Genomic DNA, 17,455 nt, shown 5'->3' on the forward strand with positions numbered 1-17,455 from the left:
CCTCTGACGCCGCCTGTCATGTGGAGAAACTTACATAGTACAACACGAAAAAATTACAAAATAAAAATATAACAATCATTCTTGTTTTAATTGTTTTTATTACTTGACAGGTCATCAATCAATCAATTACAGTGAAATTATCAATAAAAGACTCAAAAACACGGTAACTGAGGAAACACTATCTTTTTTAACAAGTGCAAAAAAGAAATACTCACACACACTAATTTTAAAACTAATTTTATTTATTGATTTATTTACATATTTTAATCTAGTCAACGCACAGTTTATTGCTTCATGTTTTTTATCTATAGAGAATAACAAATGATAAATTTATAAAACTGAAGTGATAAATTATACATTGAATATATTAAAATGTGTAAATAAACAGAGAAACCAATAAATAAAATTAATTCTAAGAAGAGTACTAAATGAATGCTGTCAAATCAATCAGAAGCCCGACTTAAAAAATAGATCTTGAATTTGCTTTTAGAAATAACATTCTCTCACCAAACTTCCAAAATCCTTGGGGTCTGCTACAACTTATTTAAATCAAGCCTGAAAACATTAATATTTACTACAGCCTTCTCAGATTAATAATCTTAGTTCCTAATTATGCATTCTAGTATTTTATAATGCACTTTAATTGACTTAAAATCACTTTTTACTAATGTGATGTTCGTTTCTTTATGCATGTTTGTTTCCTTGTGTATGTGTGGTTTCATACAAATTAACTTGCCTTGCTTTTAAATGCTGAATAAATAAACAGATTTTATAATGAGACTGAAAAAAATCTCAAAATTGTATTTTGTGTTCAATTAAGTTTATGTAAACAGGCCTATTTGTTGTAAAACTTACTAAATTACATATAAAAATAGCTAAAACAAGTTTAATTTTGTCTTCACAGGAAAGTAAACTGAACAGAAATGTCAATAAAAATAAAAATAAAAAGTCAGATTTAGTTTTTGCTTATTTCAGGTCTGCACAATGATATCAACAGTATTGTCAGGCTTTAAAATTAAATATTGTGCTTACCTGAAATAAACAAAACCTAAATGCAGTTGTTAAACTTGTTTCAAATTTAGAAAGTTGGATGTAGGTTTTGTTTATTTCCGGTAAGCACAATAATATCAGGTTTTAAAATTAAATATTGTGGATCAGTCAAAAATGAACATTGTTAAATAAATTGTTATATAACAATATTTTCTCCACAAAACAGTAAATATCTATCTATCTATCTATCTATCTATCTATCTATCTATCTATCTATCTATCTATCTATCTATCTATCTATCTATCTGAAAAAAGAAAGGAAATTATATTTTAAAGTAATAAACATTTATCTTATAAAAAAAATAGTGCTATCCTGACTGTGCAGCCCGTAATCTGCAGGTTATCAGCAAACCAAAGATTATCCTTACATTTATTTAGGTAACTGACAGCAGTATTGGAGGAACCTTTGGCTAAGCGTAGTGTTTCAGCAGACACATTTTCGAGACGGACCTACCGGCAGTGGCTGTACTGATCATTTTGGTAAATATTTTACAAGTCAGAATTACTCATTTTACATAAAAGTTGGGTGTAACAGTCGTCGAAAGCGGTCTTTGAGAACCTAAATATTATGTTCAAGTAGTTCAGCTGTTGTTAAATTAAAATGTGATTTATTTTCCATGTGACATGTCGCACAGTTTCTCTGCTGCCGCCAGCCGACACTTAGAAAAACGTGATAAACTTTATTTCTCGTCTGTATTTGTCCTCATGATGTATCATTTGTGCTAGCTAGCTGCTCTGTGGATCGGAGTTTTTGTCTATTTGTTGACAACATAAGTGAAATAATAAAACTTAACTCATGTTTACCCTCAGTTAGCTTAATTTCTTACGTAGAAACTAACTAACGCTGGCAGTTCGTGTTTTCAGGAAACCAAACCAGCGAGTGAGCTGAGCAGAAATGCCTAAAAAGAAAACTGGTGCTCGGAAAAAGGCTGAGAGCCGTAAAGAGCGAGAGAAACAGATCCGAGCCAACAGGGAGCATGTTGATGTGGCCAAACACCCCTGCAACTCCAACATGGTGTGTAGCTCCTCTACATGATCCTAGCAGTAGCACGGCAGTGATGCCTAAACAACATGACTTTATTTTGTGCCTTTTTGCTTTGTAGGAATGTGACAAATGCCAGAGGTAAGTAGCTCCATTCCTTTATAGAACACATAGTCAGGTGCTGATTGTCTGTGACTGGTCAGTGATCTTTCTTCTTTGTAATCTTTCCGTCTGACAGAAAGCAGAAGAACAGAGCTTTCTGCTATTTCTGTAACTCAGTACAGAAGCTGCCAGTCTGCGCTCAGTGTGGTGAGTACAGCCTGCAGTGGAATATTTGACCTTTATCAGTGTGTTATTACATCAACTCTTATGATCAGTTTACATTTCTGTGAAGTCTTTTTAAAATGTTTCTGAAGCTCTTAGCTTGTGTTTGACCCTCACATCAGCCCCCTATTCAACAGGTTACAAACAGCATATATACCGATCAGCCGTAACATTATGACCACCTGCCTCATATTGTGTTGGTCCCTTTATGCTGCTAAAACTCCTCTCTGTAGTGGGACATGGACTCAGGACCTCTGGGGATGTCCTGTGGCAGTAAATTCTGTGGGCTGCAGGCTGCAACCTACCTGGATCAGGCTTATCCTGGCACATCTCACAGATACTCAGTAAGATTTGGGTTTGGGGAGTGTGGAACTTGGGTGAGCACCTTAGCTCTGTCGTGTTCCCTGGGCCACTCCTGAGCAATTTTTGCAGTGTGTCGGGGTCCATTGTCCTGCTGAGGGCTGTAGTAGGTTATGTTATAGTTGATGGTTGTTCTTTGCATGTGATTTGTTGAGAGCATGAAAAGTGTTATCTTTCAAATGTCCCATACTGTTCCCATCCATCCATTATCTATGCATCGCTTAATCCTCATTAGGGTCAGGAGGGGCTGGAGTCTATCCCAGCTGACTTTTGGGTGAGGTAGAGGACATTTGGACAGGTCACCAGTCCATCACAGGGCTACACATAGATACAGACAATCACACTCACATTCACACCTACAGACAATTTAGAATCACCAATTAACCTCAGCATGTTTTTGGACTGTGGGAGGAAGTCAGTGTACCTGGAGAAAACGCATGCATGCACAGGGAGAACATGTGAACTCCGTGCAGTGGAAATGGAATTAGAAAGAAGGAGAAACATGGTTGTTGCACGTGTTTACAGGAAACCGGGATCAAATGTAGAAACATTTAAGGATAGTTGAGATGATTTAATGAAAGATTTAAATGAAAATAAATCACTTATACTCTGTGGTGATTTTAACATCGACCTTTTAAAGGTATCTACACATAAACAAACTTCAGACTTTCTGGACACATTATACCCACTGATCACAAAGCCTAGTAGAGTTACATCATTTAGTGCAACAGTAATTGATAATATTTTTACAAATGTTCTGGATAGCAGCATTAATAGTGGCCTTGTGATAAATGATATAAGTGATCATTTACCTGTATTTGCAACATTTAATTATGAACCACAATGAAAGAATACAGAGAATTGCTGCAGATATAAAAGGGTGAGGATTGATGACCGAATACATTTTTTTTAGAAATGATCTATTAAAACAGGAGTGGAATGGGGTTTACACAGATGAAGTAAATAGTGCATATAATTCATTTTTACACTGTTTTTTTTTTTAGCTCTTTACGACAAACACTGTCCATGTAAGCGTAAAACTTATAATAACAAAAAACCCTGGATATCAAAGAGCTTACAAAATGCATGTAAAAAGAAAAACAAACTTTATAGAGACTTCATGAAATCTAGAACAGAGACTGCTGAAAAAAATATAAGGTGTACAAAAATAATTTAACCAATATATTGAGAAAGGCAAAAAAGGAACATTATAATGCAATTCTACAAGAAAATCAAAATAATATTAAGGGTACATGGAACATTCTAAATAGTGTAATGGGTAATAAATCTAGAACCTTAGACCTACCCAATCATTTTATTAAGGACAATAAGGTGATTAAAAACATGAATGAAGTGGCAAATGAATTCAATTCTTTTTTTGTAAATGTTGGGCCTAATATGGCAAATGATATAGAAAAATCAGGGTCAAACAGAAAGTGGCTGGAAAATGGAAAATAAGGTGATGCAATCAATGTTTCTTGGTGAGATTAGTGAAAATCAAATTATTTCGGTGGTAGCTAATACAAAAAATAAGATGCCAACTGATAGTGATGGAATAGACATGAAAATAGTAAAAATGACTATTGACTGTATTATTAAACCACTATGTTATGTTTATAATCTTTCATTTAAAACAGGTGTTTTTCCAGATAAGATGAAAATAGCAAAGATCCTTCCACTTTTCAAGGCAGGAGATAAATACAGCTTTAACAATTACAGGCCGGTATCTTTACTTCCTCAGTTTTCAAAAGTGCTGGAAAAGTTGTTTGTTCAAAAACTAGATAACTTTATTGAAAAAAATAATATATTAAGTGAGAGTCAATGTGGTTTTCGGACAAATCGGTCTATTGCCTTGGCAATAATGGAAATAGTAGAAGAAATCGCAACAGCAATTGACAGAAGGAAATATACAATAGGAGTATTCATTGACCTAAAGAAGGCATTTGACACAATAGATCACTCAATTTTATTTGCTAAATTGAATACATACGGTGTGAGGGGAGTTGTTCTAAATTGGTTAACTAGTTCTTTACTGAACAGACAACAATATGTGCATTTTGCTGGTAATACATCTGAATGTTTGAAGATTGAATGTGGGGTCCCACAAGGTTTGGTTCTGGGGCCAAAACTTTTTATTTTATATATCAATGATATTTGTGACGTTTCTGAACTGTTACGGTTCGTTTTGTTTGCAGATGACACAAATTTCTTCCGTTCAGGAGATAATTTAAAAACACTATCTAAAAATATTGAAAGTGAAATGGTTAAACTTAAAATTTGGTTTGATGTAAATAAGTTAGCGTTAAATCTGATAAAAACGAAGTTTATGGTTTTTGCTAAAAGAAGTAAAGATGAAGTCTCATTATCCATTAATGGAGTGAATATTGAGAAGGTATCAGAGTTTTTTGGAATCACATTGGATGAAAATTTGACATGGAAATCACATGTATCATATGTTAAAAAGAAGCTGTCAAAGAATATTTTTATATTGAACAAAGTCAAGTATGTTTTAGATTGCAAAACAATGAGAATGTTATACTGCTCACTTATATTGCCTTACTTGAGTTATTGTGCAGAAGTGTGGGGTAATACATATATGAGCAATATAATGTCTTTGTTCTTATGCAGAAAAGAGCAATCGGAATCATTCACAAAGTTAAATTTGGAGAACATACCAATGGTTTATTTATTAAATCGGGGTTATTGAAACTTACAGAGATAATAGAACTCCAGACGTTATTAATTATGTTCAAAGCCAAAAATAGAGTTTTACCAGAAAACCTGCAAAAGCTGTTTGTGTTTACCTCAGAAGATAAAAATCATAGAAGAAGATTTGATTTTAAGCACCAAGTTGCTCAGACTACTATGAAACATATGTGTATTTCGGTTGTTGGTGTAAAAATATGGAATTCTCAATTACAAGATTTAAAATTTTGTACAGATATTTATAGATTTAAAAAAATGTACAAACAGAAAAAAATTGTCAATATGTACTTGAAACTTAAATCGGATGTTAATGATGATGAATTGTTTTGAATTTTACTTGTATGGGTTATTTTTTGTTGTCGTTTTGTTGTTATAATCAAAGTGTTGATGGTGTAGGTTATTGAAAAGGATCTGTATCTTTTTTATTTTTAAATTTAATTTGTTCAAGTAGGGGGCAGGCAAATATAAGAATTGGTTTCTTCTTGCTGCTCCTTTCCAATCATGGAGGTGCTGATCTGAAAATGTAGAGTGCATTTATCCACAAATTATATTGTCCACTTTCATGGAAGGAACAAAAAATAAATAAAATAAAATAAATAAAACTCCATGCAGAAAGATCCTGGGAAGGCCAGAACGCGGACCAGCGATCTTCTAGCTGTAAGGCGAGGAGGGCTAACCACCAAACCACTGTGCAGCCCCCATAGTGTTCCCCTTTATAGAATAGAGTAGAATAGAATATACTTTTATTTGGGGAAACTTGCAATGTGACAGTAAGAAAAATCAAGAGAACTTAAAAACCTAAGATATATACAACATAAATAAGAAAAAAATTGAAGAACACAAAGATACTAGCAGTGCAGGTTTAAGAGTATATACACATATAGCAAATTTATTTAATAATCAGTTAGATTTTTCAGCCAGAAATATAACAAAGATGGTTGATTTCAGGGCTGCACAGTGGATTGGTGGGTGGCACAGTTGCCTTGCAGCTAGAAGATCCCCGGTTCACATCCTGGCTCGGGATCTTTCTTGGAGTTCACATGTTCTCCCTGTGCATGCGTGGGTTTTCTCCGGCTTCCTCCCACAGTCCAAAAATATGTTGAGGTTAATTGATTACTCTAAATTGTCCGTAGGTGTGAATGTGTGTGTGATTGTTTGTCTGTATATGTAGCCCTGCAACAGACTGGCGACCTGTCCAGGGTGTCCCCTGTCTTCATCCTAAGTCAGCTGGGATAGACTAGAGCCCCCATTGACCCTAATGAGGAGTAAGTGGTGTAGATAATGGAGGGATGGATTTGCGACTAAATATTAAGTCTTACTCACTTTAATGTATTTTAAGTCTGTGTTCCAGTGCTTTTGTTCACCAAAAAAAATGGTGTTCCGTTACAAATAATGCTATCTTTTATGTTGAGTATTGGCTCTAGATGTACATAACTGGAAATAATACTGAAATGTAAATTTCTTGTCTCATATTCATCGTCTGATGTCAAACTCAAATGTTTTCAGTCTTCAGCAAAAATAAAGGAATTGATCTCCCTGGTCCAATTCTTTTGGATGGGACTGTATTCTTACAGTTTCTATCTTCTGCCGTGTACTGTAAACAGTCTGTTGATATTCACCCCTTGTTTTTTAATGCAGTCTTTCTTTTCTGAATTTTAAGGCTCCGAGCCAATCTGAGATAACTATAAAGACATCAGCATAACAGTTTTAATGTTTATGTTCGTAGGTAAAACCAAGTGCATGAAGTCATCAGATTGTGTCATCAAGCATCCGGGGGTCCACAGCACTGGAATGGCCATGGTGGTGAGTTCACTGCAGCACTGAACCCTGCTTTTAAACCTCGATGGGGACATTTCTGCAGTTTCCGAATATCATTTATTAGACAGACTGGGTATTTTTGTGTGTGTTTTTATTGTGAGATGTACTTTTTATTTTTTATACAGCAATATTAAAATCTAGAAAAAACGACAAGAGTAGGTGACTTTGAGACAGCAGACCTCTTACAGTAGTTAGAATAGTGGTCTTCCTACAGTATCCTTAAGGTTTGGTAGATTTCGTGTGCAGTTTCTCAGGATGCGGTGAACAAAAATGAACAGAATAAGATTGAGAAAGTATTATGTGCAAATGTCTACCCTAATACAATTGTAAGATTTGTTCCACAATTGGGCACAATTCGTGTTTATCTTCATGTGCATCATGTTTTTACTCATTATCACTCTTTGTTACGTCCTTGTGGAGGTGTGCAGTTTTAAAGATTAAACCCTGTAAAGCCTGACCCATCAAAAAATGGCCAGAAAATTATTTTTTTTGGAAATGAGATTTTTTTTAACCTTTTTAAAAAAATTCCCCCCAAATAATTGCCATATAATTTTGTTTATGATATATTTTTTTCAATCAAATTTGATACAATGGGCAGTTTTGGCAGCTTTTTGCTCACAACAATCTAAAGCAAAACTCCACCTGCTCCAGTCTACTAGTTAGCATTGAGTGAGCTGACACACTTTATAACAAAAAATATATTAATGAGTACAACTAAAAGAAAGAAGTAGAAACAACAAACAGCAGGGAGCTCTGTGTCCACCTCCCAGTAGGCTCTCACACTGAACATATGTACTAATCCCATATATAAGTACAGGCCTAGAACCTGCTCTGTCTCCTCCTCATCTTCTCACTGCTCCATGTCACTTGTGTTGTCATCCAGTATCTCGTTGATGACATTTTTAATGTAGCTTCTTTTTGTCTCTTCTTCCGTGAGTCTTTTTGACATCTAAAAATGGGTCAATATAGTCTAATGATTTTGTTTTCAGAGGAATTGTTTTTGTAAAAATACTCAAAATGCATTTTAAGATGGCATTTCATTCATTAAGTTAATTAAATCATCAAAATAGTGTGTGTCTCCATTTTTATAAGAATAATGTAGATTACATTGGAAAAATGTTACATTTCAGTAAAAAAGCACATTAGACACCTGGAGTATCAAATTTAACAGACATTTTCACACGGTTTAATTGAACTATAAACAATGAATTATTTAGTACGTATGCATTCTTTCATTCAATGCAGAAAATACTTATTTTAAAAAATAAGTAACAATTTTGATGTTATTTTTACCGTAACTTCTTGAAAATACGCAATGATTTTCCTGAAAAAAAGAAAGTGATTTCGTGAGAGTAGCCAGTCGTGGAATGATGATCCACAAGGAGGCAGAAAACATTTATCAGGTTTTATACAAGAGGGTTTTATGGAAACAATTTATCATGTGGATGAGATAGAGGCTTCAGAAACTCATGAATCAAATATGATATAAATGGTTATATAGGATTTGTATGCCCTTTTATAATTGAAATATCATTTTGAAAGCAGAATGCATAACTATAAAAATCAGCTGGACTTTGTACCACCGTGTTCGAAGTCCTTCTGGTTGTACTGTATACGCAGAGGAAGAAATGGTTTACAATTTTTCAGATTTTTTTATTCCTGTGATCTTCTTCTTGCCCACAAGGGGGCGGTGTGTGACTTCTGTGAAGCCTGGGTGTGCCACGGTAGGAAATGTCTGAGCACTCATGCCTGCGCTTGTCCCCTGACTGATGCCGACTGTATCGAATGCGATCGCGGCGTCTGGGATCACGGTGAGCCCTCCATCTGTCTGATTGAAATTCAGCCGCTCACCTCAGCGAGACACTGAAACTCACCGCTGTACCTTCCTGAACAGGAGGACGAATCTTCCGCTGTTCCTTCTGTCAAAACTTCTTGTGTGAGGATGATCAGTTTGAGCACCAGGCGAGCTGCCAAGTTCTTCAGGCAGAAACATTCAAATGTGAGTCATTCACTTTTCCTTTCGCTCTGTCATTCAGGAAAGTTAATGGGGGAAAGTAAAGTGCTTCTTGTTTATTCTAGAGAGTGATATCCAGAGGGTGTATGTGCAGTCAAGAGAAAATGAATGTTTACTGTTTATTTTGCTTTTTCTCATGCCGTACTTTAGGTGTTTCCTGTAACAGACTGGGCCAACATTCCTGCCTGCGCTGTAAGGTGAGGGAACACCTGTCCTCGCCTTTAGAGAAAATGGAACCGAAATCTTTATCAAAAGATTTTACTGGCATGTTTATCTGCTCTTTTGGCAGCACTACTGAGCATTTTCTGTAAAACTGCACCCATCTCATCAGCCCACATCACAGATTGTTTCCTCAGAGAACAGCAACGACTCGCATCTCCTGACTGATAAGGCAGAACCAACTGACATTTGGTTCCTTTGGGTTTTCCTTAGTTCCCCTGTAACAGGAAATATTCTTCCCATACAGGAATTTAGTGGGAGCGAGCACTTCAGTTAATAAAAATGGCCTTGCTGGCACTGCTGCCAGAGGACATGACCTAGTATCTCATCCTTCAGTGGGTTAGAGAAGCTGCTTGGTTCGGCATTTGTTACATGATCTCTGAAGTGTTAAAAATAAGTTGGATATGTCACTGGCATTACTAGGTGAAATGATCACATGGCATCTCTGTCGAAGAGCACAGGTGGTGGAATTATAAAGCCGCATAGAGTTTTTCTGTTAAATCACATATTTTTCATTGCTGAGTCTTTATTTTTGACCTTAAAAATGAAAATCAAGTATACATAAAATATAAATAAGTGAAAACTGCTCCCAAACGAAAAGCACCAACCTTTCAATGAAGCTGATAGACACAGTAAACTGTGAAAACATTCTGGAAGAAATTGAATCCAAACATGTAGAATCCACTGAAGCAAAAACCCGGACACTCTCTGACTTAATAATATGGTAGTTATAATAAATAATTCCTGTGCATTTTCTCAAGTCTGTTTTAAAGCTGTAGCTATCTTAAAATCCTACTCACATGCCTATATGCACACTGAATTGAAGCAGTCACTGGTTGCAGTAATGGTTCCTCTGGCAGACAGGGATCCGTTCTTAACACTGGATATAATGGCGAACAGAACCCACAGTCCTGCTCTGTGGAAAGCTGGAGCTAAAATGAGGCTTCAGCAGTCTGAGTTACTCAGATCAAATGGATGCCTTCTTCTTGTGTCCTGGCAGCCAACCAAAATGTGACAACTGGGAAGTGTCCCTGAATGTCGCTGTGACCCACACTGACTCTGCAGCTTCGTAGTTTGTAGTGTGTTCGCTAGGAAAGTACGCCCCAGAAAGACAGCATACACACTAAGCACAGTTTATTCTAGAGGATTCTGCTGATGCACTTTTCCTAGACTGCAGCGCACAAAGCTGCTCACAGAAAGCGCAAAGATCTACATGAATCCTTTGACTTCATTTGTATGCATGCAGGTATTTTGTCTGCTAATCACTAAAACTGCAGTTGGCTTCTGGCACATTTTCAGTCCGCCCAGGAACGCAGGGGTTGGTTTGTCTGCGTGTCTGTTAGCAACGTCACTCAAAAACAGACTAACGGATTTGGATGAAATTTTCAGGAAAGGTCAGAAATGACAGGAGGACCAAGTGATTAGATTTTAACATTGATGCAGCTTATAGTCTTCTGCATCACTGCGAGATAGCGGCACTGTAACCATGACAACAAGTGAACACTACGTCAGCTGCCTGCTGATGATCACATGATTGTGATCCGACTACAAATCTACCGCTGCGGACTTATCAGGACTTATCTATCAGTAATGATACAAGGAACAATTGATTCAATTGTGGGGGTGTTTCTGAGTCCCATGAATTCCCACTGCCCGCTACATATTTAGATTACATGATTTGGTATCCATACATCACGTACAAATGCATAACGCACACCTGTGCTCAGCGCAAGGTCATTTAGTTTGTGGGTACATCTATATGAAATGACAACATCCTATGCTGCTGTGATTTCTGATCATCAAAACTAATAAACAAATGCTGCATTTATTAGAAAAAAGAAAAAAAAGCTGCATCTCTGACAAAGCCATATGGGGGAATGAACAGCCTTGGAGGAGTACTGTGCTCTCTGAGTGTTTTTCTAGTTGTTGAGTGTTGGCTCTGCAATATAAAGTTCTGTGCCTCTATGGAAACGCTACAACCATAGCCAGAAGTAGAGAGAACTCAAAAATGTTCTTTTATGCAGTATGGCACATATATATTGCCATAAATCATAACAAATAAAAAAAGATGAATTTCTTTTATTGTTTATTTTCCAAATTTTATTAAAAAAATCATGTAAAACATTTTCCCAATTTTCCCACGTGTTACTAATAATGCTACAAAATGATGACCTACATACTATAGATCATTTACCTTTTATTTCCAAAGTTGTGTCCCGTTTGTTCTGTGTAAACACTGCCTGCAGTTCAGCCAAAAACTCCCCGAATTTTTGTCATGCCACTGATGGTCACTAGTAGCTTCACAGTTGTGCCGAGGAGCGCGAATTAGTTTTTAAAAGTCCGATTAGTGCAAAATATCTTTTCAACAAATTCTTAATTGAAGCATGTAGGATAAAGTGATATCACAATCTCAAATTTTACTGAGGCATCCGACAGATCATCTCGTCCTCAACGAGTAGTTCAAGGAACGTCAGAAAGTAGAAAATTTGTTATTACTGCTCTTAAATGGTGTATTTTTTTTTAAGATAATCCCTGAATGTCATTTTTTCAGATATTTCCAGATGAGACCCCATACATCTTCCTTTACTTCCCCAATAACATCATCGGGTCCATCTGTTTATTTTAAATCATCGCCAGAGAGCACTGATCTCTAAAATTCATTCAAATGAACATCCTCATGACATGATGAAGTACATATTACCGCTTCACTCAGCCTTGTAACTTTAAAGTAGTGCACAGGACTCCTCTTTCTAAACCCTGGTTTTCAGGAGTAGGTCCAGATGTTGAAGATAAATGCAGTAGATGTCATCTGCAATCTTTTTCTACATGTGCTAAAATATATATATGCTATGTCTGTATTTTTCCACTTATGTAAAATCAGTGCAATACAGATAATAATCTGTGCGATATTAATACTTCTGCCACTATTTCTGTTGATGATAGAGTCTGTGCATTACCACTGGCATGTGCAATTCTTCAAGTTAGTTCTATAATTATTAGTGCTTATGCATAGTTTGTTTTACATTTTATTTTTGTGCTACATTTCCTAAAAGCTTGCAGTGTCTTTGCTTATCTTTAGTCATGTGTTTAACCACTCTTTCTGTACATTGATGTGGATGAATGAATTTACTCGTCCAAACGATCCTGAGCAGTCACTGGACTGTATTCTCATACGTATAAATAAAAACTGCATGAACGTCGTGTTCGTGCTGCAGGATTTCCATGCGACGATTTAAAATTTAATTCCTCTGTGCACCTGCAGGCTTGTTACTGCGACGACCACGCCAAGAGCAAGGTCTTCAAACAGGAGAAAGGCAAAGCGCCACCGTGTCCCAAGTGTGGCCACGAGACGCAGGAGACCAAAGACCTCAGCATGTCCAGTGAGTCTCACTTAAATCTTTCAGAGAGTGACGGTTGTTTTTTGTTCCTGTACAGCTGCTGTTTCGGGGAAGTCGCCTTGACTTCTGCTTAATGTTTTTTAAAGTGAAACAGAAAGAGAGTACTATGAAAATATTTCCTGTGAAACATTATTTGTGCACGTCGGCACATATCTGTTGATGATTGATATCGGCTTCACTTCACCCTCTACACACAGTTTAGTTTACAGTTTTTTTTTTTAAGAATTATTTTTGGCCTTTTAGGTTTTGTTGTATATGCCATCGTTTAAGTTTGGGGTCACTTACAAATGTCCTTATTTTTAAAAGAAAAGCTTTTTTTTTCAGTGAAGATAACAGTAAATGAATCAGAAATACAGTCTAGACATTGTTAATGTGGTAAATGACTATTCTAGATGGAAACAGCTGATTTTTAATGGAATATCTCCATAGGGGTACAGAGGAACATTTCCAGCAACCATCACTCCTGTGTTCTAATGCTACATTGTGTTAGCTAATGGTGTTGAAAGGCTAATTGATGATTAGAAAAGCCTTTGTGCAGTTATGTTAGCACGTAGCCTGAGTGACCCCAAACATTTGAACAGTTGTGTAGGACAGTAAAGAGACAGACAGGAAAGTGGAGAGAAGGATAGAGGGAGGATCTGCAGTGAAGGGCCATGGGCTGGATTCAAACCCAGGACCACTGCATCGGGGACTATAGCCCCTGTTCATGGGTCTCTTGCTTGCTCAAGCAGTTGAGCTACAGGGATACCTGTACTGACACATCTTTTAGCTATTTGTGACAACAGAGAGGCGTGTTTGACCAAATGGCTCTCACTCAATGATTAACTCAGTTACAATACAGTAGTGTTTCCAGGTCACCAAACTGTATTGTGATGTAACTGCTGTATTCAGTCTTTGACCTTGGATATAGTTTTGTAACGGTTATTCACCCTCGTGTTGTCCTTGTGGTCATTTTGACCCCAAATTAAATCTTTTGCCCTCGTATACTTTGATGGAACAAGGTCTGTTTGGCCCTAAATTCCAAAATGAAGGGTAATGTAGTAATGCATTGGACTGAAGTAAGACTGAAGGTGTAACACAGAATTGAACTATATGCTTTAAATAGCAGTCACACCAGGTGGGGTCATATTGGTCCCAGAGGACAAAAGGTGTATGGAAGCTGGGAGGACATTATGAGGGTTAATACACAGTGAAAGGTGCAACAGATCAGAGCTGCTGGTCACAAGAAGACTAGCACTCTTTTAAATGTACTGCTGTCATGTGACTCTCATCTGTGTCGATTTGGACGCGTTCGAGTTGAAAACCATTTTGACTTTAGAACATTCACATTTTTTTTATCATCTTGTTGCCACAACGAGAAGTAACACATGAAAGGATCACTAAGATGTTTTCTATGGTTAGCTGCTCCTCAGTGTTGATCTGTAGTCTAATTAAAATGTCATCATCCAAAGCAGAAGTATCTTGTATCCAAACTTATTTCAGTTTTTTTTCTGTTTAGATCATTTCATAAACACGTATTTTAACAGTCACTGGCTGTTTGTTTTTCTGGCTCTGTGGCTGTGATGGTAATATGAGAATAACCAAGTGATATATAATGAAATGAACTGCAGTTAATTGAAATACTTTAACATGAAGGCTGCACGGGTGGTTAGCACTTTCACCTTGCAGCTAGAAGATCCCCGATTCACATCCCGGCCTTCCCAGGATCTTTCTGCATGGAGTTTGCATGTTCTCCATGTCCATGTGTGGGTTTTCTCCAGGTTCTCCGGCTTCCTCCCACAGTCCAAAAAACATGCTGAATTTCCATAGGTGTGAATGTGAGTGTGATTGTTTGTCTCTGTGTAGCCCTCTGATAGACTGTTATCTGTCCAGGGTGTCTCCTGCCTTCACCTTAATGGAACCTGTCCACAGGATCCATTTTTCTCGCATGCAAACAAACTGCATCTGAAAATAGCCCGCTTGGTGGGTGTGTCACTAGGTGGTCACATGACAGTGTTTGATCTTCAGTCTGGTAGATGTGTTAGACCATTGTGGCGGCTCGGTCGCAAACTTTCTCTCTTATTATGAAAACCGTTCGGTGTAATGTATTTCTGAAAACATTTGAGGTGAGAAATACGCTGCTGAGTCTGTCCTTGTTTTTGTTGAACAACGGCTAGTTTAGACGTTTGATGAAAGTTTCGTGGCGCACTGGACCTCCATTAGCCGCACCGAATTTGTCTGCTCAAGTCTACTTTATGCAAATGAGCCCTGGAGAGACGCACCAGATCGCAGCTTAAAATGCACCACATTGGTACCATCATGCAATGTGGTGCGTTTCACATAGACAATGAATGGGATGCGGGAAATTGATGGATTCTGTGGACACGCACCATAAGTCAGCTGGGATAAATTCCAGCCCCCACAACCCTAATGAGGAATAAGCGGTGTACAGCCATGGCCATAAGTTTGGACACAAGTACCATGACGCTTGTGAATCTTAGAAAATACCACTAAATTGTCACTTACAATACAGTACACAACTCCTGAGAACTATATTAAGTTTCATATTTTTAAAAAAAACATCAAAAGAGTTTGGTGTCATTTTGTTATTCTTACCAAATTCGGTTGTGAAAGTGCTGCATTTTTTTGTTATTTTCTTCTAATATTATGTTTTGGGAACAAAGTTGTTCCAGTTGTTGGAATTTATTGATAATATTATATCCCTTGTTGATTTGTTGACTAATTAAACTGGTGCTGTCAAAAAATATTAGTTATGTTCTGTAATAGACATCAAAACAGACATAGTAAGTCATGCTGTGTCCAAACTTATGGCCATGGCTGTATAGATGATGGATGGATTGTCACTTTATCACCTCTTTAAATAGAACCAGAGCTAACATCACGCCTGTGTTTTCTCTGCAGCTCGTACTTTGAAGTTCGGCCGCCAGGCTGGTGGTGACGACGACGACGACTACGACGGAGCGTCAGGGTACGACGCCTACTGGAAGAACTTAGCGTCCGGAGGAGGAGGAGACCGGGACGACTACGGAGAGGATGATGACTACGAAGAAGACGACTATGATGAGGATGATGACGAGGAGGAAGAGGAAGATGAAGAGGAGGAAGAAGAAGAAGAAGGTGCAGAGGAAGCGGCTTCTGAGTCTATGGCTGGTCTGAAACTGGATGGGACTGCTGCCTGAATAAGACGGACTGAAGGCAGGTGGAACATACAGTCCTTTACATCCAAATAATCCTCAGTGGACGTTCACTTGTTACAGTTCAGGAATTAAGAAAAACATACGCTTAAAATGAAAAATGAAACATATATGTGAAATGAAAACGCCTCAAGAGTTTATACGGTCTAACTCAGACTGGATATCCATAGTAGCGCTAATATGATATTGAAGTTTCTGTCTAACTTTACTGTTGACATCTTACTCTGAGGAAAATAATTATGCTTTTCTATAATACCTACACCCACAGTAATACAAAGATGAAAATAATACAATCATAGGATAAATGAACGGTTTCAATTTAAATCAGTAATTGAGTAAAAATAACGATAAATTATGGATCTGACTGCTTTGGTGCTTTGACACTAATTGCTCTGGATACACTGCAGTTGATACCAAAATACTATTGAGGGTTGAATATACAGTCTTGTAATATTTATGGCTGAATTAAGGCAAATGGAGTCCTGTTAAACCATTCTGACTGCTTGTCTTGTCGTGGTGATTTGGTAAAAACAGTTTTGACATCTGCATTATTGTCAGTATCAGCCGGTAAAAAGGCTTCAAAATATCGGTAAAAATGTTCTTAAACTGGCAGATAACACCGGTCAGGTTTAAAATTTGGTTTGGAAATGTTACATCAAAATAAATATAATGTGCTTTACATGTAAGTTGTGAACGTGTATTTGAAAAGTGTGTTTTATATCTGCACCTGTCACAGAAGACATAATAATAATACTGTGAGTTTCACTGCAGCAGACACTGAATGTTCTCTGCATTTAGGTGGAAAAATATACTTTTTGCATCATTGTCAATTAAAATCAATCTTTAATTGACATCTTAGTTTTTACGTAACACAAAACAGTGGGGTTCATGTAAGGATCATGTGATTTATGTTTGTCAGTTTTACATATTCCAGCTTTGTTTTTGACAAACCATGTTTTTCCATCAATATAAAGCCTCTCTAAATACTATTAACAAGTGAAGAATTAAAGGAAAATACATCAAGTGTCAGTAAGATGTGTTGGCCCACCAAGTGCTGCCAGACCAGCTTAACTGCCCCTCAGCATTGGTTCTTTAAGTCTCAGAGACTCTACTGGGGGGAATAATACTAGTCTTAAAAAAGCTCTTCTTCCCACATTTTGGTGTTGTATGATGGTGGAGCAAAGCGTTATCCAGAATTTCACTCGTCATTTTCTGAATCATCAAACCATTACTAACCTAACTGATTGTGCCCTCTGGATGACTACTCCCGTCATAATAAAAATGTTTTACTGTCGGATAAAGGTGATCAATCAGAACCGCTTTCTGTTGATTTGCAGACTGACACACACCATACACACTAACGTTCAAAAGCTTCGGGTCATTTACAAAT

General features: G+C 37.1%; 1 protein-coding gene across 2 annotated transcripts; it reads left to right on the top strand.

Annotated features, from left to right (window-relative positions):
• The first annotated feature begins 1,453 nt into the window (after nt 1–1,453).
• znf330 (zinc finger protein 330) lies at nt 1,454–16,744 on the top strand. Of its 2 annotated transcripts, none has more exons than XM_022202575.2 (10): nt 1,454–1,530; nt 1,915–2,065; nt 2,154–2,173; nt 2,271–2,341; nt 7,149–7,225; nt 8,925–9,051; nt 9,135–9,239; nt 9,405–9,451; nt 12,736–12,853; nt 15,773–16,744. In XM_022202575.2, exons 2-10 carry the CDS (start codon nt 1,946–1,948, stop codon nt 16,048–16,050), a joined length of 963 nt encoding a protein of 320 aa, XP_022058267.1. In that variant the 5' UTR covers nt 1,454–1,530; nt 1,915–1,945; the 3' UTR covers nt 16,051–16,744. The 2 variants fall into 2 exon arrangements, with proteins under 2 accessions (XP_022058267.1, XP_051802186.1); XM_051946226.1 differs by having other exon boundaries at nt 1,488–1,530; nt 1,902–2,065.
• Nucleotides 16,745–17,455: the final 711 nt, after the last annotated feature.

The sequence above is a fragment of the Acanthochromis polyacanthus genome, chromosome 3, assembly GCF_021347895.1.
Source record: "Acanthochromis polyacanthus isolate Apoly-LR-REF ecotype Palm Island chromosome 3, KAUST_Apoly_ChrSc, whole genome shotgun sequence".
In the NCBI taxonomy this organism is placed as follows: domain Eukaryota; kingdom Metazoa; phylum Chordata; class Actinopteri; family Pomacentridae; genus Acanthochromis; species Acanthochromis polyacanthus.

Bases quoted from the DNA above. Each gene is read 5' to 3' on its own strand.
- znf330 (XM_022202575.2), top strand. From the start codon at position 1,946: ATGCCTAAAAAGAAAACTGGTGCTCGGAAAAAGGCTGAGAGCCGTAAA. The intron at 7,226-8,924 runs GTGAGTTCACTG...CTTGCCCACAAG, and splicing joins GCACTGGAATGGCCATGGTG to GGGGCGGTGTGTGACTTCTG. The intron at 9,452-12,735 runs GTGAGGGAACAC...GTGCACCTGCAG, and splicing joins ATTCCTGCCTGCGCTGTAAG to GCTTGTTACTGCGACGACCA.